Genomic DNA, 26,908 nt, shown 5'->3' with positions numbered 1-26,908 from the left:
CCCCCCCCCCCCCCCCCTGCCCAAAAAGAAAAGGATTCTGACTCATGGCCTCATCTATCATATGAGACAAGTTTGAGAAGCAAGGCAGCTGCTTGAACATTGGCTAGGGGAGTATATGTAGCCCTTCCAAGGACTGCAACCTTGACAGAATGGAGAGGGTTGTTGCCACCTATGCTACCTATGATTTCAAGAGCAATGCCACCTGGAGTTTTGTGCTCCTGGTACAGTTATCCATGGCATCAAGGTTACAAGTGTGGTTTCCAGACTAATAGCAACCCAAAAATAAAAATAAAAGTCCTCAGTGATGCAACAGGCAGATAAAGGAAGAATATTTCACAATGGCTGCAAAGACGGATGATGGCTACAGCGTAATAGAAACCTTTGATCGAGTAGATTTTCTTTACCATTGGATTTCGGTTTTCTTCCCACAAAGTATTACATGGTAGCTAATCCATGACAGCATCCCCACGTTAAGGCACTCCCAAAAAATGTCTTCCTTTAATAGGAAATCCTATGGCAATGGGCAAGTGGCAACAGGGGCAGGAGCTAATGATTACCGGAAGTCCCTTGTCACAGTCCTACCTGGAGGCAATGATTGTGCACATGGAATAGACAGGTGTGTAATTCAGCAGCTGCAATATCAGCTGAGCAGGCCTGTTTAAGATCTGCTCTGCTCACCCCATAAGGGGAGGGGGCTAGAAAAGATGCCCTAAACATAGTCTGCCTCATTTCCCACACATAGTGAGATCATTCTATCTGTTGTCCAAATCTAGTAATGAAATTTGCAACTTGGGACATCCACTTCCTGATGGACAACCTTAACAGTGACTGACTGGGGTGAAGGACAACACTGGTGGCCAATGAGCTTGCACAATTTGATATTGACATTGCTGTATTTAATGAACAGATGCACAGAATAGGGGCAGCTCACAGAGCATGATAATAGCTGCACCTTTTTTTGAAAAAGGAAAGCCAAAAAACACAGGCACATCCAAAGAATTGGTTTTGCTATCAAGACCAAGACTGTTACCCAGATGCCAGAAAGTATAGTTGACATCAACAAGCATCTCATGACCCTTCATCTTCAACTGACCAACAGACAACATGCAACAGTCATCAATACGTATGCCACAACCCTTGATGCAGATGACAAAAGAAGAAACCTATTCTAAACTTGACCAATTCCTGTCACCTGTCTCCAAAGAAATAAAATAGTTCTTCATGGCCATTTCAGTCATAGAGTGGGCAGAGACTCTAAGCTATGAAAAGGAATACTTGGTAAAGAAGGTGTGAGAAAAGCCAATTCAAATGGAAATTTTCTCCTGAGCAAGTTTCAGAACATGATCTCAAGCTTCTTATTCCACCAAGGCAACAAATGGAAGACATCATGGATGCACCTCAACTCATAACATGGGCACCTGATTGACTATGTCACAGTGTGTGCTTGGGGCCATTGTGACATCCGAATTACCAGAGCTATGACCAGGATAGATGATTGCTGGACAGATCATTGTTTGATAAATTCTGTCATGTCTATTCATATTGCCCCAAAATGACATAAACACAAGAAGCAACAAAGAAAAAGATTTAATATTGAAACTTGGACAACATGTCAAAAATATCTAAAAGCTTTGGAGCATTACCTACAGTGATGTTTTTGGAAAATCCTCCAATTCAATTGGAAGGACAGAAGAAGATATGCCACCATTCTAACTCAAGCATGCACCAGCAGCACTGAAGCCACGTTTACATGGCACCAGCCCTGTTGGACAGGAGCTGTCATAAGGAAACCTGACAAATGGCTCCCAAAACATGTCTTTTATCCCCCAACTCACCTATGGTCACCATTCTTGAGGTGGGCAAAATAAGAGATTCAATGACATCTTGAAGGCCAATCTGAAGAAATACACCATTAATGTCAATACCTAGGAGACTCAAGCACTAAATTGTCCCAATACCATGATGTAAAACAAGGCATCAATCATTCTGAACACACTCGCCTCACTACAGAAGCAGATAAACTAGAGAGACAAAGGGAAAGAGCTATGACCCAACATCCCCAGGATACTCCTTCCTCCCAGCACTATTTACCCCATCTGCAGTTGAACATGCGGATCTTGTATGACCCTCCTCAGTCATCTATGGACTCAACAATGAATTGAAGAACCACTGTCTTCATCACAGAGCTTAAAGTAATGCCACTGAATGCCTTGAAGACAAGAATTGAGACCTTGAGCTAGACATTATATCTATGAGAAGCCAGTTTGTAAACACCAGCTTGATGCAGACAGAGTTGCACAATAGCCCAGGATGCTAAGGAGACATGTTGCTATCTTGCTCTGTATTATTTAGGGGTTTTCTGATCACTTAATGCCCTGGTATATTTCATTGCTATACAAAGCATCAAAATATTAGACAAGCAGAACAGGGAGCAAATGTAAGGAGCAGCAGCATCATCAGTTGCTGCCTGCGTGGGCCACTGTGGGTTGGTAATGGTGAGTTTGTGTTTTGCTGCCTGGGATGGCAGGAGCCAAATCAGCTCTGCTAAATAGAAAAGAATAAAACAAGAAGTCTGGAACTATAACTTTTTTTTTTTAATGTGTCCAGCTTAATTCTGCCAGGTTGGGAGGTCAGGGTGGATGACCATGATATTTTGCAGATGTATACAAAATGATACATTCCCTGCCAAAAGAATTTATATTTAAGGGTATACATAATTCTGCACCCAGTGAAAACAATTCCAGTGTTCTATTAAATTCAAAGGAAGCAAAATCAGACAATGTGCAGACACAAAAGAAGGGAAAAGTAGAAGAAAAGTAAGGCCCCCTTTACATGTTACATGTACCACACAATTACTGAGTTAACTGCGCAATTATTTTAGATCAGCTACACATACAAATTAACTAGTATGCCATAAAAAGGTCCAACCAGCTATAAAGTTATTGCTGGAAAATTTGTAATAACTAGATACCTACCAAATTCATAATTTTGTGGATTTTACGAAATCTGGGCAACACCTGCGAAATCCATGAAAAAAAAAACTTGTGGAAGCTGGCTCCCCAGAGGTAGTCAGCAGTCCTCAGGGTACTGGGGCAGGGAAGCGGGCAGGGGAGGTTGCTCTGTATTCTGTCTGTGAAATCAGCAGGCAGCCACCACAAATTAGGTAGGTCCCTAGTAATAACTTTATAGCTGGCTGCTATCCAGCTTTAATTTGCACATGTAGCAGGGTCTGCTCCTTTGGCTGGGAGCCCCAGCTGCATCTGACTGGGGTTACAACTGCTGGGGTGCACATGCACAGCTGGGGCTGGAAGTCCTGCAGCTGAACGGACTCTCTGATCTGGCAGCTGCAGGTGTCTGGCTCCTGGCAGCTGTGGGGCACTGGTGGACCCAGTCCAAAGCTGTGGGTCTCTCAATCTCAGCAGCTGCAGAGTTCTCTTTTGATCTCCTAGCCTGGGGGATGTGTGGGGTACCCCTGGGGCTTGGAGTCCTATCAGCTGAAGGGGCTCTCAGCCATGGAAGCTTACTTCTTCTTGGGGGATCAGGCTCTCCTTGCACCAGCAATGAGGCACAATGGGATCTAATGTGTGATCCCACAATTGTGCCTCCTGCCACGCACATGTGGCATGGCAGGAGGCCTGATTGCGTGAAATGTGCATTAGATCCCATCATGCGTTTACCTGCACATGTAGAGTAACCCTAAGATACAGGAATATACAGTAGAGGAGTTGTTATGCATGCTGTGGTTTAGCGAATTTGGGGATAAGATGACAGAAGCATCTATAGGTGTCTTTAGCAGAAACTGAAACAACAAGTGCTTTTAAGGTTTGCCTAGGATGATTTAGAGTTATTTTTGTCTTGGCTTCAGTGTATACAACACATGTAGAAAAGCATAGCTGCTGGCACATAACATAAAGCAGAATGATTATAACTGTGAGGCTCTGCTAGCTGGAGACAAGCACTATACAATTAGCACTGCTGACCCACCAGCAGGAAGGAGTCTTGGATTTAAAAGGGTTGACACTCCTGAGGAAAGGCGGTACTGTACTCAGCTGACGTCACTAGCTAAGCAGCATAGGGCGTGTGCAAGCACAATGCTGAAAGCAGATCACAGTGAATGAAAAATGAATGTGGTGCAAAACTGTTACCCTTGCTGCAAGGAAAGAAAAACTGCTACCTCTGCAAGTCAAACAAAATAAAACAGCAAAGATACTCTGTTCCACATGACATTTGCATTTAAGCTCACTTAGAAGATAAATGAAAATGCCCCATAGACACCAGGGACATTTATAAAAATATCTCACTAATTCATCCCCCTAGATATTTAGCAATATTGGGATCTCTGGTACAGACAAACCAAGGTGAATTTTTTTCTTTCATATACATGCAGCCTGCAGGAAGCCAAAGCAAATATAAAGCCAAATTTTGTTCTTTATTTCTTATTTATGGCTCCCAATTCCTTACTGATAGCTTTCAGCTCCATATAGAAAGATCACCATTTTAAAAAATTATCAGTGAACTATTACATTGTTATATATGTATAATATATATATTGTTTAATTTTGTTACAATTCCTATTATTGATTACTTTTTAATATTTAATTACTCTACTAAGGAACTCAGTTTTGACAAGCTAAAACTGATAGCTTGAGTAACCTCAAGTGGTATGTCCCCAAAGTAACCAACATCTGTCACCTACTGACCTGAAGGTTCATTTTTGAGTAATATGCCAATATAGAATAAATACACATCCTGACCTTCCATTTTGTAAAGGAATAAAGAACCAACACCAGCATCTCAAGCAAACACACTTTATTCAGAGAACTAGGCTTGGGGGCACAGCAAGTAATGAAAGCTTCACACTGCAGGGATGTTTTATTAGCCCTCCATAGCTGCTGCTTCAGCTAGACTGGAATAGCATCTGCAGCTCCTGCAAATCCCTACACAGGGGATTGTGGTCACTGGATCCACATAACTGCCAGCAATTGCCAGAAGTGCTGGGCTTTCCCCCACCTCACTTCAAACCCTCCCCCCTCCTCTTTTTATGCCTCCCTGTCATGCTGTCAGCTTTTCTGCAGGCAAAGGGTGAGATAATATACTTTTTCAGACACTTCCCTCAACACAGCAGAACTGGTGTTGCCCAGTGCATTTTTAGCCTCTCTCAGATGCTGTGCTGAGAGGTAAGTATAATTTCTGAAGGCACATCCTTAGATATAACTTCAAAATATAACTTTCTGAATTCTATTACATTGCTTTAATCATTCTTTTCTCCTGCAACTTATTGCAGCTTTAATCTGCTTTTAATAAAAGTAAAGCCAAGGGAAAAGCTGAAATTTCTCAAGTCTGCTTAATTTCTTATCCACTTCCTAAAAACATCTGTGTCCCCAATAGCATCCTTTTATCAAAATCATATGAGTCAACTCTAATACAGTGATGACTCAGAGGAAGCCACAATTAGTTTATCCACGTGAGGCTATTTAAAAAGACTTGGAAGCAGGAAGACTCAGTTCTAACACTGACTTGCCATTTGACTTAGAACAAATCATAGAATCAGAGGGATCTCTAGAGTCATCTAGTCCTACCTAGATCATTTCACTTCCCTTGGTTTCCCCTCCACTTCTTAGTCTTGTATGTATAGACCAGGGGTATCAAACTCACTCAGACCCCTAGGCCAGATCCAGAGGAACCTCAGATCTGGATCTGGTGGCAGTGATGGGCCAGACAGTGGCAACAGGAGAGTGGAAGCAGAGGGTTCTTGCAGCCATCACTCATCCCTCTGCACTAACACATCCCCCCAGTTGGACTCTGTAGCTGGGAATTCAGCAGCAGGCCCTGTCTCCACTCACTCCTCCCCAGAATCCCTTGGAGCACTGCAGGTGAGGTGAAATGGCTCTGCCTGTCATATCTTTGACACCCCTTGACATAGACTGTAAAGTCTTCAGGACAGGGACTGCATCTCAAAATGTAATTCAGTACAATGTGGTCCAGATCTTAGGTGACTTATGAAGGTAACCTATCAATAAAAATACACTCCCTTCCCCACACCAAGAGCCCATTCAGTAATAATACATTGTGCAATTAATAATGTAAAATATTTACTACACATTTATTATGTGGTATAAATGCACATGTGAAAAACTTCCCTTATAAAAGGTAGAGTGTACACATTTTCCCCTTAGATTTATTTTTGTATTATAATACACGAGACAGATTTAAAGAATTTCCAGACAACAAAAAGAAAACAAAATGTTTTTATATTTCTGATTTTTTTTATTTCTCTCCAGTTTGTTTCACTTTGCCACATGGATTCCTGGAGTTTATTATAGTAATCAGAATTCATGACCAGAAACATTTCATATTTAGATGGCACTGAAGTGCACAGTCAAAATAGCCATATGAAAAGAGCTCATTGTAATTAACCAGTTTAAGCAGAGAGACCTAAGGCTATTAACCTGAAGCTAACCTTACTCCCATGATGTGGGCAAGAGAATAGTAAATAAAATATGCAGAAAATAGGAATGTTTGCATTGTATAAGTTTATTTAGAATAATTTTAAGATTAAAACGTAGGATAAACTTCAAATAAACAGAGTTTTGTAATGTGGATTGGGAATTGGTGTTTCCATACTGAGAATAAGATATATTATAACCAAAGGTGCCAAGTTCCCTCTCTAATGGAATTTTCATTGCAAATCTTGGTTTGTTTGGTTTTTTTAGAGTTAATGTAGTTTAGCAGTTGAGATAAGAAACTTGAATAAAAATAAATCTGGCAAAAGAAAACTTTGTTATTGGAGCAAGCATCAGGACTTGAATCTGAATATCGACTTTGGTGGAAGTGTTCTTGTGAAGTTTTGCAGAATTGGACCCTTGCTTTAATGCATTTTCAAATATATGTATGTAAACAATATTTTGCACCAGTGCAATTTGTCTGGTATGCAGAGACACAGCCTGATACTAAAATAGGACACCCGGCAAATATTTTCTCATTGTTCCAGTTTTCAGAGAACCTGTCTCGAAACAGGCAAATGCTGTTGTAATGTTGTACTCGAAGTATGCTCTCATACTCTGAAGCAGTGAATTTAATCTGTGGAAATGTGCATGTTTCAGCAGACGGAAGGAAAGCATTCTGCTGTCACTGGGGCAGCCTGACACAATACTACTTTCTCTGGGTAAGCTGATGTTAATGCTACTTCAAATAACTATTATGAAGTCCTGGTCCCACTGAAGTTAGGCAAAGAAGTAGAATCAGGATTTAAACTTGATGTCTCTCATGGAATCCACATGATACATTTCTATGGTACAAGATTTCATTGGAAATCCTAGTAATCAGTCTGCATGCAACACTATCATTGCCTGATGGTTATCAGTAAAGTATAAAAACTCAGTCTGTTTTTAAGTGACCCTCATCAGGTACCTGAGAACCTGAACTTCAATTCCAGTTCCAGAACTAGGAACAAGGACTTTGAAAGATTCAGACCTGATTCCTCCTGCCTGGACTCTCCAGCTTGTATTTCAGGGACAGTTGAGGCAGATTTTTGGTAACTTTTTTAACTGGCAACTAGTACATATAAAATAACCATGATATCAATTCTGTTGCAGCTGAACTGATCATAGAGTCATTTGTTGCCAGCATTTGTACCTGCCAGTATCGGTACCTGCCAGTATTTAGTGTGAAATTATTATAATCAATTACCATAATAGTCAATGATCACTTTTAGATGAGTCTACTTTGAAATTTGTTTTCTTAAGTATACTCCTTTCTTTCTGAGTTCTTCAGCAGCTTCCCTACAGCCTAACTATCCTTACACTTATTCCCCACTTTCACTTTCCAACTCTGTTTTGTTTAAACCCATCATGTGCATTGATCTCTCTTTTTTGCCATTTGCCTGCTGCTATTATAGTGGTTATCAGGACAAATCACATTAGAAATATCTCAGTTTCATGACTTCATCCCAAAGCAGAAATGATGGGGGTTTCCCTTGTTCCATGCATAGATATTTATCCCAAATAAAATTTATTGCTGTCACGTCCACTTTCCAGAGAGAACACCTGGTTTACTATGAGAGCAGGGAGGAGGCCAATCCCTGGTGGGTATACAGGAGTGAGAAGTGAGAGCCTCAAACAATGGCAGGCACATTTCAAGGGATGAAGCAATTACTTCTTCCGCAGAAGAGGGGATGTATATTTTTACAGAAGCCAAGGGTGAGATTTCTGACAAAGCTGATAAAGTTTCCCCTCTTGGAGCTGCAACATCTGGTCTGAGGACAGGTGGAACTAAGGTTTGTGGGGATAAGAAGTTGTCCCAGGGGCAAATCTTAATCTATTCCTTGTAGATAAGCAGCAGAACAAGTAGCTTGTCTGTTCCTTGTAAGCAAGCAGGTTGGTCCTGGAGACACCTGACAGCCAGTTTGTGACACTCAGTCCCACCAGTTGGCTGCTTTCTATCATGCTGACCAACAAGCACACAAGTAGATAGAGTGGAGAGGACTTACTAGGTCCACATATCCAGCCCCTGGGATTCCAAGCACCACAGCATAGATTCTCTTTCATAAGCTTAACAGTTCCATCTTCAAAGCAGTTCCATCTAACCAAGAAGCTGCTCCAGAGCATGACTGCTCTGGTAATTAGAAATTTTCTTCTAATTTTCAGCCCACATTTCCTCATGGCCAATTTACTCCCATTAGTTCTTGCACCAGCGTTGCCCCTTAACTTAATTAATGTATTTTCCTTCCTAATGTTCACTCTCCTGACATGCTTATAAACAGTGACTCTATCCCCTTTCAGCCTTCATTTTGCTAGGTTAAACAAGTGTTTAAGTCCTAAATCCTAAAATAGACTTTCCATTCCTCTGGTCATATTAGTAATCCTTCTCTGCACCTGTTCTAATTTCAATTCATCTTTCTTGCATATGAGACTCCAGAACTGTATCTAGCCTTCCAGCTGAAGTTTCATCCATGCCTTGCACAATGGCACTAGTACTTCCCTATATCTACTGGAAATATATTTCCTGAGGCTGTGTAGGACTGTACTGACTTTTTTTAAAATTGCATCACAGTGGCCACTCACTGCCACCCTGGCATTCACAAGTACATACAGGTCCTTCTCCTCTTGGGTCACATACTGTCTCATTATTCCCTTGTACTGCCCTGTCTGTCTGTATCTACCTGTTGACTCTTGGGACAAGTATAAGGTTCTTGAGACAAGTACTATTTTTGTTCCATTTCTGTACAACATCAAGCACGATGGCTAATATTCCTAGGCATTACAAATAATAATGATAATCCAAATTCCAGATTTTTTCCAGGTTGTATGCTTTTAAATTCTTTGATTATTATTATTATCATTTTTCTCTTTGTCCTGGTGTTTCAAGCTGTTTTTCCCCTCTCCATATCTTCCCCTATACATCAAAAACTTAGCTATAGAAAACAAAAATATATGATACCTTTTTTTGCCTTTCTATGCCTTTTTCTTACTTCACCAGTTTCCTTTGCCTTTCACTAATCTTGCCATAGGCTCATTTTGAAAACATTTCTTAAAAAGTTAAAAACCACCATCTTAAAAAGCTATGGCTTTTTCAAGTCCTTAGAATTCTAGATTTTCATTTTTCATAGAAAAATTTGGATGTACAACATAGAAGCACCAATAGCACAAAAACAGTCCAAAAAGGAATGCAAACATGATATCAGAAGCACTATAAATAAATCATTTGTACAAACACAACAGAGCCATAATCTTCTAAGTACATGAGTCTTGGGAAATGTGTAATTTAAATGCTAGTTCTAGCAATATTATAATGGTGCAGCTAGTTTGCAAATTTATATATGCCTGCCTAGTAGCTCAAACATTCAGGTAAATAGTAGCACATTTATAATAGTTATTTGGGGGCTGGATTGGCTACTTGGAAAAGGGAAGTTTAAGTGTGCTCCTGTGCTGATGTGGTATGTACCTAATGACGACTTTCAGTTACAGAGGTATAACCGTATTTTCAGAGCAGCGATCCCAAATAATCTATTTTTTTCCTGTGCATTCTTGTTCAGAGGAAAATTATTTTCCTCACCAGAAAATCATAGTGAGAGGGAACTATGACTATAATTTCAATCCCTGATTGCACTTATTCATAGAAAACATTACAAATTCAATAATTTGAATTTAATAAAAAATATGTTGTCATCATAAGCCCCAGCCATGTTAGAATGTATGGTCTGTACAGGTTTTAGAATGTCTTTAGCTAAGGTCCCATTATAAATAATGATGGCACAGTGGTTACTAAGGTGTCTTATGTTTCTCTTGTGACGTAAACTGGTTGTTATGGAGATGGTAAAATATCAACCATTCTTTGTGAGGCAGTGCAAGATCACTTTTTAGATTAGTTACAGCAGGTTCATTTCCATGCCTGGCTGTAATCAGCTTTATTTAGCAAAAGAAAGAAAAATAGATGGGAGTGCAAACATTTTTAAAAGAAGCAAATGTTTGGACTATATTCAAAATTTTTTGCTGGCAGGTATAGGCCTCTCTGTTTGCTTAGATACAAAGCATAATCCTTATCCAAGAGGTTTGGAGAGTTCTGATGTTGGAATGGTGTATTATATTTCTTTTGCAGGTCACTGTTTGTACTTAGTTAGTATTTTGTTCAAAGAAATAAACCTCTCTATACTGCACAGTCTAATTGTCATTGTGCGGGCTTCTTATGGTTTATTTTCATTTCCCAGCTTTCCATTTATAAAGCACATACTCCTTATACTATTCATTGTTACTTACGGGAACAATGTCACAGCTATTTTCTAGCGTGCAATCAATGCAAATGTAGAGCGATTAGTTTACTTTTATTATAACAATAAATTCAAGTTTTCTAAATCCATAAAAGGTAGGACAATATAAATAAAGGCTCTGGGTAGCCTTTTGGCCAGGTGCATTATGTCAGTTATTTGGTCTAAGACAGCATCCAGCAACCAGTCAGAGGCATCTCTAACTCAGGGTGGCCTAGGGGGCTTCAGTAGCATTTTGGCAGCCTGCTCTGCCCCAACTCAAATTGCTGCTGTCCTACATGCACGTGTAGACACTGCACCCAGGACAATTAACTCCAGAGCAAACTATTCCAGAGTTTATTGCTTTATCTTAATTGCATGTACTTATGCCACAGAGGCCTACACCTGTCAGTGAAGAAGTATCTTGAATAACTTAGGTGTTGGGGGCCCAGTGAGTTGGTTTAACACTCATACATTTTAAGAAAAATATCTGTAAAATCTGAGACTAGGATTCTAGTTATATTGCAATCCCTGGAGCAATATAAATATGCCAGAGAGGCTAAAACTGAACCAGAATAATAACAAAAATAGGCAAATTAAGAACAAATAGTTGGTTTAAGCTAAAATCCAAGGTATCAAAATACTAAAAACTCTGTGCTAAGTACCACTGAGAGAGTGGAGACAGACAAACAGTAGCCAGTTTAATTTTTGCTTGTGAAAGCAATTTTGGCAAAGCAAATAAGTAAAACAATAGAAAAACGAATGAAGAAGATACTAGCTCATTTTCCATTTCTGGCTCCTAGTAACTCTTGATTTGTCTGGTAAAGATCTTTAGTAATATTCTGCCAGAAAGCTAAGTTTGTCGCCTATAAACTACAGAACACTTATAACAACCACTTTAGTAGTATGACCTTGTCATTGGATATCATGTCATTGCATTATAACATAATTCTGTGCAATCCAAAGCCTTCAGTACTTTGCTATTCATCTTACTGACATACATTAAAAAAAAAAATCTGTATTCATTGATCTTTCCCTTTCATCTCATTTGCAAGAAGCAATCAGGCTGTTTGGGAATTTGTTGTTGTTGCTGCATTTGTTCTAGAGGACAATTCAGCTGTGGGGGATGAATGTGTCACTCCCTGACTTGAGTAACTGAAGACATCACTGTGCAGAGTAAAAGACTTGCTGTACCCATGCCTGGTGCTCTTTCAAAGGGCAGTGCATTCAGTTTTGGTAAGGAATGATTTCCCTGTGGTGATCATTCCTGGTTCTACAGAAAATGCATTTCTTTGACTGCTTTGAACTATGCAATATTGTGTCATATCAGTGCCATCTAAAAGTTGATTTGAGATGATCTGTCTTTAGCTGACTATCTTCATATACACAGTGTAGTCTAAGGACTAAAAAAGACATGGCTGAGTCCTATACGAAGTCTGGGATTTCATCCATTTCTCTTTTAGCCTGTCAGTGGGCTCACAAAGACAAACACACTAAAAGCATAATCAATCTACTGAAAGGCCAGACAAAATTCAGCTGCTCTTGCTGGACCCTAGTGGACAAAGAAATAAATATAGGTAGAAAAGGTACTGAAGAGTGTCCTATTATTCAGGACATTTTGACACAGGCTTTTCTGCCAAACCCAGTGCAACTTAAGTGACAAGGGCATAGGACTAACAGTTCAGAAAGACATAAGCTTTCACAAGCAACAGTCTATTCCATCTGATGCTAACTATAAAAGCTTATGACTTTCTGAACCAGTTAGTCTCCAAGGTGCCAGCTTTGCCCAGACTTCAGAATAACTCAGCAAACTATCTTTCTACAAGGCATAGAGTCAGAGTTCTTGCTTTCCTTCCTGAGATGTTGCTGTATGACTCAGGGCAAGTTGCCCTGAAGTAACATACATGAACTATGCTGAGAAGAAACATAATTTGGAATCTGTAAAACACAGATGTATCAAAAAATGTCATTAGCTTCCGCTCCTATCTGCTGTTATTGCTATTATCGACACTCAGGGCCTTGATGGACAGCACTCTTACATTGGTATAATTAAGGAAGCAGACAGATGAAAAAAAACTTTTGCACCAGGGCAATTTCATTCCATTGCTTCTGAAAGAATCAGGGGTAATTCTACGCCACTGTAAGTTACAACAGTGCAGGAATCATGTTTTTGCAGATTAACCCTGAGTAGCCATTTGCTTAAGGCAAAGTTATTTTAATAGCTACCTACTGTATGGAGTTATCCAGGATGCAGTAAATACTCCAAATCATGGTATAATTTTACCAAGATTCACAAAATAAACCCAGAGATTTCAAATAGGAATCCATAGTGTTAAATGCATTCTACATGTGTCGTCTTTCTGAGTTTTTTGCAACAGAAAAATTGCTCTATTATATTTCTATTGTAAAAAAAAAAAAAAAAAAAAAAAAAAGTGAAAATTAAGAGCTGACATTTTCTAATGTGTGCCTTGAGTTTATAAAACTGACACGAGTTATATAGGTGTAAAGGTACTATCTGTCCAGGCCTTCATTTTGCATGCAGTAAGTTCCATGGACACTAGCATCCTTGTTCATTTAAACTTTCTTTTCAATATCAGAGTATCATTTCAATATAAACAGTCTGACTTCTAATTGTTGATACCACACAATGATAGTACATTAGCTGTGAAATGTTCTTTGTATACACCTTCCCAATGCTCAGTGTCCCTACAGTATAACTACTTTCAGAACTGTGCAAACAGATTAGGAAAAAAAAAATCCTCCAAACACCCTTGTTTAACCAGCTAAAGAAAAATGGTATCCCTTTTCTCAGTCCTGTAACTATTGTATGCAAGGGAATATGGGCATCTCATCACAAACCAACTGCAAATGTGTGGGAAAATATCGATGCATGCAATAGGCCTGTGCAAAGCAGCTAGTATTCGCTTCGGATTCAGATTTGGCTGATTTGGGGGACAGTGATTCAATTTGGTGATTTGGATCACTGCCCCATAATGATTTGGCCTAATCTGATTCAGAGATTTGGCCACTGCCAAATTGGCCAAATCTCCAAATCAAGCAGGCCCCATCCCCTGCCCACTCTCCCACCCCCATCAATGGCTGTCCCTCCCAACCCCAGCATCTTGGGTCTTTAAAAAAAGAAGCCCCACACTCACCAGCTGCTGACGTCGGAAGCACTCAGGGGGGCTGGGGGAGCAGGCAGGGGATGGGGCCTGGCAGAGGTCTCCCCGTGGTCCCCCCCCGCCAACCCCCTGGCACGGAGTCCAGCTCCCTGCGGCAGCGAGCGGAGATTGCCCAAATCTCCAAAGCTCTCTGAATCTTTTCCAAATTGATTCAGAGAGCTTTGAATCGATTCAGACCTTTTTATTGGTCTCCCAATTCGTTTCAGATTTGGAGATTCAGCCACCGAATTGGGCCGAATCTCCTTGGAATTGAATCAGCACCCAAAACTTTGCACAGCCCTAGCGTGCACTATCCACCCTATATAAAAGCATGTGGAAATGATCAGATTAATTCCAGATCTTTGCAATCCACAAGTGACCTGGCCCCTCCGCATTTTAGTGAAACCTCTCCAGAGTCAGAAGTGGGCAAGGGGTGGATTAAAAAAAAGGTAATGAAGTTTGAAGATTTAGATCTCCAACAAGGCAGATGCTAAACCAGCTGAGCTGAGTGTCTTCTACTGTGCTGGACTTCAACTATGCATTTAAGGATTTAAAATTGATAGGGATAAAACAAATAAAATTTTATTAGAATGACATACATTGTTCTAAATTAATCAAAGATTAGTTTATAACTTCTAGGAAAGTCACATAGAATTTAATAGAAGATAGTACAGCTCCAATTATTAAAGGAATTTAATTTGTCTAACTCTTCATCACATTGCATGAGAGCAAAAGGTTTGGAAGGAAATGAAAACCAAACTAACCAGGAATCAGTAAATGCTACTTTCTGGGTATTGAAGGTATCATTTCCTTGAGGTAATGAACTATTAAAACAAAAAATATGTATTGCAACAAATGGATATAACATACATTATAAAGAGAATATTTTGCCCACCTCAGGTGCCATCCAAAAGGGCGTTCCCACGGAGGTGTTTCTGCGTAGCCGTGTACTGGTGAGCTGGGCTGAAACACCTGTGATGAAATGAATGCAAATGTGGAATTAAAATGTATGATGCACTTTCAGTTTACATTATTTCAGATGTCAGGAAAAACACAGCCAACCCTAGCAGCACAACCACAAAGCTCCAGGAAATAATTATAGCGACATGCTTCACTTGTCTAAAGCAGGTAATGGACATATTTAACATTTTCCTTTAATCATGACATATCCAGGGACAAATCACAACTTTCTCTAATTTAGTTTTCATTTAGAATTGTTCAAATAATTTCTGCAAATTGTTCTTGCTTTGCATTTCATTCATTCAACTTCAAACTACTTAACTGGCTATTAAAATCTCAAGGTATATGTGTGTTCACTATTTAGATCAGTGGTTTTCAACCTTTATAAACTCAAAGGCACCCCTCATTAGACTCACGGTATCCCTCAGAAAATGCCAGTTCTTGGCTTTCTTTCATTCTTTTAACTGCAAAAAAATAATAAAGCAATTCTGTTGCAAAATACTCAAAAAGACTACAACAAGTCAGAATAATTTTGACGCTATGGATTCCTTTTTGAAATCTCTGTATTTATCTTGTAAATCATGCATGTTTGAACACCCAACCATGCTAATACTGCATGATACCCTGGAAAGGAACTCACGGTACTCGTTTGAGAATCACTGGTTTAAATGAGAATGACTAATTAAAATGTATAGAACTACTCAGGCCTCTGATGTAAATGCTGAAGGGAAGTGACTATAAACATGCTTTCAAACATATTCCCTGATGTTCAGTTAAAATTCACAGTCTGAATATTCCTCCAGCAAACTTGCTTACTAGAATATTCACAAGGCCTCCATTCAGCAAAGCATTTAAGCATTTGCTTAAATCCATCTGTATTCAGCAAAGTACTAAAGCTCATACTTATGCTTAAGTAGGCACTTACGGGACTTACATATTTGTGCCTAAAATAAAACTTGTTTTACTGCTTTCTGAATAAGGCTAAAAACTATCAGGGAGCAAATAGAATGAAATCAAATTAATTAAAAGGTTGAATGAGCATCCACAGAAAATATTCTATGTTGATCAAAATATAGTTGCACTTCAGAGTTTGCAGCAACCCATATCTTAACACTAACACAATATAGTTTCAAAGTATTTTGCATGCTGTAATGTTGTATTCTTCAACTATCACCCACGGGCACAGAATAATTGGTAAAATAGATATAATTTATGAATATTTGCTTTCATAAATAAAAAGTTGGCAAGCCAGTATGACAGTTTCCTAAGTTAAATAATTAGACTGTTAGTCCAAGATCCAATAGTATATTCTATTTTTAATCTGAAGGTGATTGCAGTCTTTCAGTGATTTCTGTGGTACCATTGTGAACCAATTATTGGCTGAAACCTACAGTGAACCTCCATTATTTAACTCTAATTCTTGTTCACACTGGCAGAATTTGTAGCTGCTATCTAAAGACTATCGTTACCATGACACTCTGAAGTAGTATTGAATACCAATGAGACAAAAAAAGAGAAAGACAGAGAGACAGAGTAAGAGAAAGAAACAACTGTAAATTTCAGACATTTTATGTCCGTTTATACTGTGAGCAACATGCAACTATTTTTCATGCCACTGATATCTTGGAGTTATATATGTATATATTATATCCAGAAGGTCTACATTAAAAGAATGAAGGCTGTCCTTGCCAATTTATTTGTAACCCGTTGTTACATTATGCATTATATATATATATTACATGATCTCATTCTGTTTGTTCTCATGACCTTTTCAGATGCAGAATGGATGATGGTTATTAAATGAGTAGCTATCCAATATTCCTCTTTGTCCTCATCAATTTCTAGTAGGCCCGTGAGAAACCGCTAGTATTCACTTCAGTTTCGGCCAATGTGGAGGGCAATAATTTGATTTGGTGATTTGAATTGGGGGTGGGGGAAGGCACTCAGTGGGGCTGGAGATGGGGCCTAGTGGGGGTCCCCCCTGGTCCCCTCCCACCCCCTACTTACTGGCACAGAGTCCAGATCCAGCTCCCTGCAGCGGCAAGCAGGGACTGCCTGAATCTCTCTGAAGCTCTCCGAAACTTTTCTGAATCAATTCAGAGAGCTTCAAATTGATTCGGACCTTTTTAATGGTCTCCCGATTTGATTCAAATTCAGAGATTTGGCCGCCGAATTGGGCCGAATCTCCTCCGAATCGAATCAGCACCCGAAGCTTTGCAAAGCCTTAATTTCTAGCCACTAGACGTATTTGCTGTACACTCTCCGAACCCTCAACTGAATATAGAATTATCATATTCCTCATAGGATATTCTAAGGTACAATATCTCCATTTTTCAATAAGTAATGACTATACTTTCACAACATCTTTATGAGATGAAGGAATGTTATCAGATACATTTTACACATGGGGAATAGTGACACTAAGATTAAAGCCAAAATTTGCCCAATTTGAGAAGCTACAGTCTGATATTTCTGATTATTTGGCATTTTATAACACTTTACATGATCCAAGTAGAGTTACGATTGACCTCAGTTGCACTTCAGAGTGCTTAGCTTTTGTGTAAAAGGGTCACCAGGTCTCTCAGAAAGAAAGCAAGGAATCTACTCGTAAACAGTCAGTGACTTGCCTAGTATCATGTAGGAACTGTGACAGAAGCATGCAGAGGCAGGAATACAGCCCAATTCATTCTGATTCCTTTTGCCTGATTCCTTTTTGTCTGTAGACCAATATGGCTACAACCTGTGTCCCTGAAACATGGAAGATATTGAATTTAGCCGCTTCTGAAATGAAAACGTCATAATTTTACAAGAAGGAAGCTAAATTCAACACTCAGAAACCTGAAAGCTGACACCCTTGCTGCTGGCTTTGTTTTCGAGCTAAAATGTGCATGTTCACAGAGCACAAAGCTGCCTCAACACAAGAGAAATTGCTTGCCCAGGAAAGCATTCCATCACCCCATCCTCCTGTGAATCATAATAACCAGAAGGAAACACAATTCAACATCTTGCTTGCCATCAGACAACTTTGAGGTAAAACAGACTGCTCTAACTTTTACCTGAGAATAATTAGCACAACATTAACTTTGCCAACCAAGATATCTTACTATGCCTTCAGTTCTCCTGTGAAATATGAATTTTCATTTCCATGGGAGAAATTTTACAATTTTTGCATTCTCCTATGTCTGAAGAAGGGTGAGTGTGCCCCAAAGCCTGCAAATATATATATATATTTTTGCAACTATGTAGTTGGTCTAATAAAATATGTCTCCTCTACCACAAATTCTGACCCAATTCATTAGCATTTAACCATTTTAATCAGAAGACCATCCTTTCTCTTTCTATAATTCACTGTCTCATTGACTATAAACTTTTGAACTTCTGCAATAAATAAGGCAGATGTCCTATTAATAACAGCTTCATTCACTACACAGCCCTGATTCATCCCCAGAACAAGTATATCCTGGTCACTGAGTGAGGCCTAGGAGAAAAATAGCAGCTAATCTTGTAGTCCAGTGATTTCCAACCAGGCTGCCAAAACATCCTGTGGTACCTTGAGATCCTTTCAACAATTATCCCTTTTAGGTGTACAAACATGATTCACAAGATAAGCCCAGAAATTGCAAATAGGAATCGTATTAAACGCATTCTATCTATGTTGCCTTTCTGAGTTCTTTTCAACAGAAAAAATGTTCTATTGTATTTCTTTGTAAATGCTGAACTGCACCTCCCACTCCCAACCCTGCCAAAAAATAGTATAATGCTTATTTATAGGAAATGAGGATTCACATATTTCTTTCCAAGGCCAGGATCTTAAGATACACAGCACTGTCCTCTATCATTTGAACTAACAGAAAAAGGGCCTTGTTGCATGGGACACTTAGCACATTTTTTATCTGAGATCATAGTAAGCATTGCTGTGACCTATAGAAATTAGAACATGTTCTGACCATTTGCATGGCATAAGCTGCACCACACTGCAGGTGATGAGGAAGGCACTCCTGTTACACACGCTGAATTATAGAAAGGGTGGAGTGTGCTGAATGCAGTCAGAATCTTCAAAGAATTTAGCTGCAAAGTTTATGAAATCTCTGCTGAGCATGTGGGATCTACAATTTTTCAAAGACCTATAGTTTGACAGAATATTTACAGGAACAGAAAAAAGCATATCCCTAAGCCTGTCAAATTTCAAGTCCCAAAGCATGTGGCTGCTACAGTCTGCCAATGGAACCATAGTATAAATTAATTACATATGGGGAAACAACATACTTTTCTCCAGACTTATGCTTGAAAATTGACCTGCAGCTGTAAATTCGGCCAACATTTCAATATGCCTGGCTGTGTGTCTTTGTTTTAGAAAGAAAAGACTATATCTGCCAATTCACAATAGTTATAATTCTATATGTAACCCGGGTACACCCAAGGGTGTGCCCTATTCTCAAACAGATGAGATGGGATGGGATGGGATGGGTGGGCAGGAGGGGGTGCTGTGAGAGGGATGCCAGAATTTTGAGCAGATCCCTCTTTCCTCTATAGAGTTAGCCCAAGCCCAAAGTTCTTAACTATATACAATTTATTGAGTTATAATAAACATAAAAATAAATATCATATACATATATTTACACAGTGAACATTAACCAATAACCAAGATCAAACCCTAAATAACACTATTTACATCACAATACAACATTTCAATTACAAAATATAAGGAGCAAACATGAACAATCTTAATAACATCTATTCCTTAATATAGTCCCTGATCCATGGCAAGAGATAGTCCTTCTTCCAATGGAGTCCCCTGGGGGTGGTGTCCAGGAAGCACCAGGGGCCCCCCTCCCCTTAGGGCCTTGACTAGGGGGGGGGGGGGGGAGGGGGGCTGCTCACCCAGCCCCTTCTCTGGGTTTGCCTGCTCCAAACGTCTTTCCCCTGGGGGACCCAAAGGCCCAATGACTCATGCTCCCTCAGGTGGTGGAGGTCAAGGCACAGCTCAATGGGGTCTCCTCTGCTGGAGCACCTCTTCAGGACTCTCCCATACCACTGGGCTCCTCCCCACCCTGTGCCCTGCTCTGGGCACTGAGGGCTCAGCTCCTCTGAGCTGCTGCACCACTGCTGCTGGCTTCTGGGTGCTGGGCCTCATGCTGCAGCACTACTATTTCCCTGTGCCTTGGCTTTGGCACCAAGGGCTCTTTTAGCACACACCAGGCCCTTCAGGCTCCGTCCGTCCGTCCTCACACTGGGTGGCTAACCCAGGCAGCCTCCACTACTCCCTGCTCCCTGGCTCCCAAGTCTTGGGTCCATGCACCGCCCTGCACACCGTGGGACCTGGCCACTTGCTGGGAGATGGGGCCTGAGCCACCTCAGTGAGGCCCCCAAGGCCCTGCCAGGGTTGCAGGCTCAAGCTGGTGAACCATGCACTGTGATGGGCCCGAGCAGTCTCACACCACTCCCAGGGCCAGGTCTCTGTGTACTGTCCCTGTGTGCCGACAACAGCCCAAGTGGTCTCGCACCACTCCCAAGGCTGCTCCTCCAGTGGCAGCTTCAGGAGCCTTGGGCCTATTATATATATGGGGCTTAGTCTGTCTGTGTGTCTGTTTGTCCGTAATGCTTTTGACCAACTGTGCATGTGCTGCTGAGAGGGCGGGTGGCGACTGGCTGCGTGGGCCCAAGTTTGAGCTGCTGCTGGGGAAGTTTGTGGCAGTGGCAAACACTCCCTGGCCACCTGAGCAGCAGGGCTTCCCCATGCCTCCCTGCCTGAGGGCAAAGGGGGAGGTCATGGTGGCAGTGTCCCCTCACTGCCTGTCCTCGAAGCCCTCCAGAACAACTGGCAGGGAGGGGGAGATGGCAGGCAGTGAGGGACGAAGGGAAGTGGGATGGGGGGGGCAAAGAGGGGGTCATGGTGTCACCTGTTGTCGGGGCCGGGCAGCAGGGATGGAAGGAAGGGAGGGAAGCGGGGAGGGGAGGGGAGGGGAGGGAGAGAGGGAGGGTCACGGTGGTAGTGCCTCCCTGCCGCCCAGCCCCGATAACAGCCAGCGGTGGGACGGGGTGGTGGAGGGGAGGGAGGGACAGAGGGGAGCAGTGTGGGAAGGGGAGGCGGGGGGAAACCTCTCTGAGAGGCAGAGGCGGAAAGTGGGAGGGAGCCCCTACACCGAAGACTGGAGGAGAAAGTGGCAGCACAGCAGGGAGTCTTTACATGGCTCTGAAGGGTGAGTGGGGAGCAAAGGGGGCCATGTAAACACTCCCTGAAATCCATCATTCTTGACAGGCAATTAGTGAGTAATAATTATAATAATAGTTATTATTAAAAATTAGGCTGTAAAACTGCCTCAAATGAAAAGGGATTTTTTTCCCCCAACCATTAAATGCCAAAAGGGGCCACTGCGAGTTTTTCCTCAGGCCACATATTCCTCTCAGCACTAATTTAATTGTGTGCCTGCCTCTCCCACCCAGCAGCAATGAATTTCAATCTCTAGCAAGTAATAAAAAAAATCTGCTTCTTAAATTTATTTTACTAACAGTCCCCAGATTTAAAAAACAATGTTAGTTAAATAATGCTGTTATAGCAGCCCCTTTGTTTGCTTTCCTCATGTTATAATATTCCCGTATTATAATTTTAGGTTATTTCATTCTTTGCAGGATTTCTGGCACACCACTTTTATGGCACACTCTCATTCTGTGAATATTTTCCTTTCACTTCATGCACTGTCGGGCAAACAACTGTCATTTGTACTATTTAACTTACACGCTTATGCTTACTCAATATGATTTCATATACTATTGATATCCTGCTCCTCTCTGTTAATAAAATATCACTTTATGTTTTACACATACTTGAGTCTAAAGAAGGAATCTAGCATACTTTTACGTTTCTAAATATACATATTTTTCAAGAAATGGACACTTACGTGGAAATAAATTCTATTGCAAAATTCCCATACTCTGCTTCTCTCTTTCTGCTTGTTATTGATGTTTCCAATCCAGCCAGACCCATATCTAACAGCAGTAATCACAAATTAAATGGATCTGTTAGATTGAGGACGCATAGGACCACTTTACCTTCTGCTCAGAGGGAGCAAATGTGCCTGAGGCTAGTGAAAGCCATTTGAGAGAGAAGAATGTTTTCTTTTCATATGCAAAAAATGTAATATTTAAATTTAAATTAGAGACAACTTCCCTGAGATATGTTATTCCTAGTGGAATGCAAAGGAGTTTTGCAAATAAAATGGTTTCTTTGAACAATGTTTAAGCTTCAGATGTCTTCACAAAATTTTCTAGATTTCTCCATTTATAACTTTTCCCCATCATGCTCTAAATATCTCCAGACGTCTCATGGAAAAGTCTCTTCCCCAGTGGTGTTCTAGTATTGCCTCTGCCCAGCAGTTGAAAATAAATGGGCGCCTCTGGCTAAACTGCACAGGTCAAAAAAACAAATTGTAAATAGTCATTACCAAAGTCAACAAGCTTGACTCCACCTTCTGTTGTCAGAAGAATGTTGTTCCCTTTGACGTCACGATGAATGATCCGGTTATTGTGCAAATGCTGAAGGCCCTATATGACAGGAATGACAAAAATAAATTTAGTCCCTTATTTAAAAATGATTACCCTACTATTAGGGAGCATAATGAAGACAGTCTGCACTTGCACTATAGAAATATCTGTCCGATGGATTACATGCTTGATATGCCTCCCGCTGCTCTAACAGCCAGCATAATATTGTCAACATTACCATAGTTTATAAATGAAAAAGTTATGAGATGAGTAAATTGCACTCCTTGCTGCCATTACCATCCTTACCAAGAGAGCACCATATAAGATGTATGAGATTATAGCTTCATCCAACCGCTGGCCACACTTCACCAGGCCTTTGACAAGATCTGTGACAGAACCTCCATTACACAGCTGGGAAAGGGGTGGGAAAGGAAAAAAAGAAAAAAAAACAAGACCTCTATTACTCAACAATCTCGTTTAGATTGTGAATTCCTCATATGAGAGTCTCCACCATAACACAAATCCCAGACCAAGTAGATTTCCACCCACAATTATTTAAGTTGTCCTACTTGTCATAGAGCATATTTTATTAGCAATGTTGATAATAAATCACAATATGTTGGGGGAGAGTGGAAAGGGAGGAAAGTAGATGTCAGAGATTGTAAAATTTAACCAAAACTGAAATATTAAAACAGCAGGAGTATATTTTATTTTTAAATAGAATTTATAGGTCTGGTTTAAATTATTTGAGTATTTTCACAATAATATGTGCATTGTCTTTTTGAAAAACAGCCTTTGTGTGAAGAAAAGGCCAGAAAAGACAAGATTGATGCACTTGATAACTGGGAGGTAACAAATTACAGTCATTTCAAACCTTCACTCCATCAATGCTCCTGCTGGCAGGCAATATAAAATAGACAGCAGCCATATCTCTATGCTCAGACTTGATGGCGTGCTCTGCCAACAGCTGAGATGAAACATTCTGATCCAGAAAAGCACAGCTTCTCACAAGCACTTTCCATTAATGGGCTGCCATACATCAAAGGAGGAGGAGGAGAAAAAATAAAAGTAGAACCTTTGTAAATGTGTTTTCACCCAGATCATTAGTTCATCATCCATGTCCTGCTAGTGACTATTTACCCCTCCTCCCTCTTTGGCCTTTCTTACTTTTATATTACAACAGTTGTCTAGCGCTAAACATTAAAAGAGTGGAATTTATTTTTTGTTATTGTATTTGCTCTTCTTGACTGTCCTATATTTTTGAAGCCTGATTCCTATTGTGCTGTGCCAACTTTTCTGTTGCAAAATAATCGTGTGTGTGTGCATTCAACATGATGCTTGAACTCAGATATATACTCACTTTGCATCACCCACTTTCAGCCTAACAGCCTAAGAGGTCAGTCAAACAGAGTCATATAGGCAAATATTGTCAGGCTTCTCTGAGATTTGCTGAACTACCTTCCTTTCATTTTACATTTTGTAGCTAACCTTTGTAAACCTAGTATCAAATGCAATGCCACCCAACTTGTGTGCTAGGAGAGGTGTACATATTGTTCACATTGCAAGCATTACTACAAGCGTAAACAATTCTTTTAGAGTTCTAAACTTTCCCACATGTCAAATGATTTCGCTAGGCACATGGCATCCAGAACACAGATCTCACTGGCTTCCTTTATTCAAATTAGCTACTGATTCATTAGTGGATGATAGTGGGGGCTGCTGCAAGAATCACCTCCTTATAAATTCAGAAATTTGTCCCATCTAATTTGGTGGGAGTCTTTAGGCCACTATTAGACACCAAATGCATTTGTAGAGCAACTCTATTCTAAACGGCTGAGTTCATACGTTTAGTAATTTGTGTATACATTTTAGTGATTTCCCTGAGAAGCAATCAGTCATGGATTGACAGATGTTTAGTATCACATGAGGTGAATCACACTGCTATAGTAAATGCCGTAAATACCCAATGACTAAACACCACCACCATCACTGGCAGTGACAGCCTGTAGATAGTAGGTGGTTTAGGGAATGAAATGAATATGTACACTTTACTACTACTACTACTTTTAAGTGTATTACTTACAAATGAAGGATAATGTATGTTTAAAGGAAGTTATGGAAGCTGTACTTCTGTTGCCTGTAATATACCTATTTCATGGGTAACTATAAAATGCCTCTATATCAAGCTCCTTATCAAGTTCCTTCTATAAGCACAATAATTCTGTCACACATAGCAATCCTGAGTAGTACTTTACCATGGTGTTCAAAGAGTCTTCACCTAAGGAAAGCACTGCTAATAGTAAGAGGTAGAATTATGCTTGAAAGAAAATACATTTTACATACAAATGTTACATTTCATTCATCATGATATAGATGCAGTTTTATTAATGAAATAGTGATCAATGTAACTGAGCACTTTGCATATTCTGTTTTATTAAACAAAACCTTCAATAAACTTGTAAAATGTGAAAATGTGAATTTTTATGTTAATATTTTTAACAGCTTTTCAGTTAGGTGGATCAGAAATAAAAGACATTACTATATTGAGCTAATTGACATTACCAGTGCAAAAAACTATTTTCAGAGATGGCATGTTCTTCTAATAGTCAGGACACTGTTATAAAGATTATGATGTCTAATAGGGCTGTGTGAAGCTTCGGGTGCTAATTCAATTCGGAGGAGATTCGGCTAGATTTGGCTGCCGAATCTCCAAATCCGAATCAAGTCAGGAGACCAATAAAAAGGTCCGAATCATTTCAAAGCTCTCTGAATCAATTCAGAAAAGATTCAGGGAGATTTGGAGAGATTTGGAGATTTAGGCAGTCCCTGCTCGCCACTGCAGGGAGCTGGACCTGGACTCCATGCTGGTTCCTGAGCACCCCCTGCCCCCCTCCAGCTTTCCAAGCCCCACCCCCACATGGCTGCCTCTGAGTGCCCCAGCATCCCGGCTCTTAAAAAAAAATTTTTAAAGCCCCACACTCACCGGTTGCTGCAGCAGCCATTGGGGCCTCTGGGGGATCATGGTAGAGCTCCCCCACATAGTGCAGGGCAGTGGGGGGCAGCAAGGATCACCCCCTCCCACCTGGCAGCAGCCAGTGAGTGCAGGGCTTTAAAAAAAAAAAGCGTTGGGATGCTGGGGTCAGATGGGGCAGCCATTGACTAGGCTGGGAGAGTGGGTAGGGGATAGGGGCTCATGGAAGAGCCCCCCCATGCAGCACGGGGCACTGGGGAATAGCGAGGATTGCCCCCCTGCCTTCCCTGCCTGGCAGGATCCGGTGAGTGCAGGGCTTTTTTTTTTTCTTCCAAACTGCCAGGACACTGAGGCTGGGCGGTGCAGCCACTGACAAGGCTGGGAGAGTGGGCAGGGGGTGGGGCCTGTTTGATTCAGACATTCAGCCAATTTGGCGGCAGCCAAATCTCCGTATCAGATTGAGTCAAAATGATTTGGACAGATCTCTTCTAGGTTGGCTGATCTTGTACGGCGGGCTTTAAAATAGCTTTGCTAGGGGAAGAGGCCACTCAGAGTGGAGAGGATGTTTTGCCAGCATGCAGGGTGACAAGAGAAAGGGACACCCAGGTAAGCAACAACATCCTGGGAGTAGGGGGCCACAACAGACCTGGGAGTAGGGGGGAGGCGCATGCACCCTCAGGAGGCCTCAAGTGCCTTTACACCAATGCTTGTAGTATGGGGAGCAAGCAGGAAGAACTGTGCCTCCTGATTCAGAGTAAGAATCCAGACTTAGTAGGGCTCACATAAACTTGGTGGGATCCTACCCACGACTGGGTGGTAGGCATTTGGGGATACACCCTATATAGAAGGGACAGGACAGAGAGGAAAGGTGGGGATCGCACTCTATGTCAAAGAGCAACTGACATCATCAAGGATTAGCTTCGGGTTAGAGGAGGGCTGGGCAGAGACACTGTGGGTCAAACTACAAGGGGGGGCATGGCAAAAGGGACCTTACGGTGGGTATCTACTACAGACCACCCAACCAGGGGGAAGAACTGGGCCGGGACTTCTCTGGTCAGCTTATGGAAGCAGTTAGGTCAAGGGATGTCATTGTCATGGGTGACCTAAACTACCCAGACATTTGCTGGGAGGAGCAGACAGTCAGGTCTGACCGCTCGTGTAGGTTCCTGGCTGTATTACAGGACCTTCACCTTATCCAGGAGGTGCACAGCCCCACTAGGGGTAACGCCTTGCTGGACCTGGTCCTGGCCACTGGGGATGACCTGGTGAGGGGACTGCATATCCTTGACCACCTGGGCAATAGCAATCATCACCTGCTGGAATTCACTATCCAGCGCAGGGTGTCAAGGGCTTCTAGCAAGACTAAAGCCCTTGACTTCAGAAGGGCCAACTTCAATGAGCTTCAGGGATTAGTGGGGGAGGCACTGAGGGCCCAGAAGGTAGAGGAGATGGGAGTCCATGAGGGATGATTGTACCTTAAGGGGGCGATCCTCCAGGCCTAAAGGGTAACAGTCCCTGAGAGAAGCAAGGAGGGCAAGAGTGCTCAGAAACCCCCATGGCTCAGCAAGGGCATTCAGCAATGCCTGAGGACTA

The 26,908-nt window shown here is 41.2% G+C and overlaps 1 protein-coding gene across 1 annotated transcript in view; it reads right to left on the bottom strand.

Moving 5' to 3' along the window:
* MYO3B (myosin IIIB) overlaps positions 1 to 26,908 on the bottom strand; it is a 240,350-nt gene that overhangs the window by 184,445 nt on the left and 28,997 nt on the right. Inside the window, exons 4-6 of the mRNA XM_014520807.1 lie at positions 22,651 to 22,755; positions 22,305 to 22,404; positions 14,798 to 14,874 (exon numbers count right to left, since the gene is read on the bottom strand). Coding sequence (XP_014376293.1) covers positions 14,798 to 14,874; positions 22,305 to 22,404; positions 22,651 to 22,755 — 282 coding nt within the window. The remainder of the gene's footprint in view (positions 1 to 14,797; positions 14,875 to 22,304; positions 22,405 to 22,650; positions 22,756 to 26,908) is intronic.

The sequence above is a fragment of the Alligator sinensis genome, unplaced genomic scaffold (genome assembly GCF_000455745.1).
Source record: "Alligator sinensis unplaced genomic scaffold, ASM45574v1 scaffold143_1, whole genome shotgun sequence".
NCBI classification, from domain to species: Eukaryota; Metazoa; Chordata; order Crocodylia; family Alligatoridae; genus Alligator; species Alligator sinensis.
This window is presented reverse-complemented; position numbering and strand designations above follow the sequence as displayed.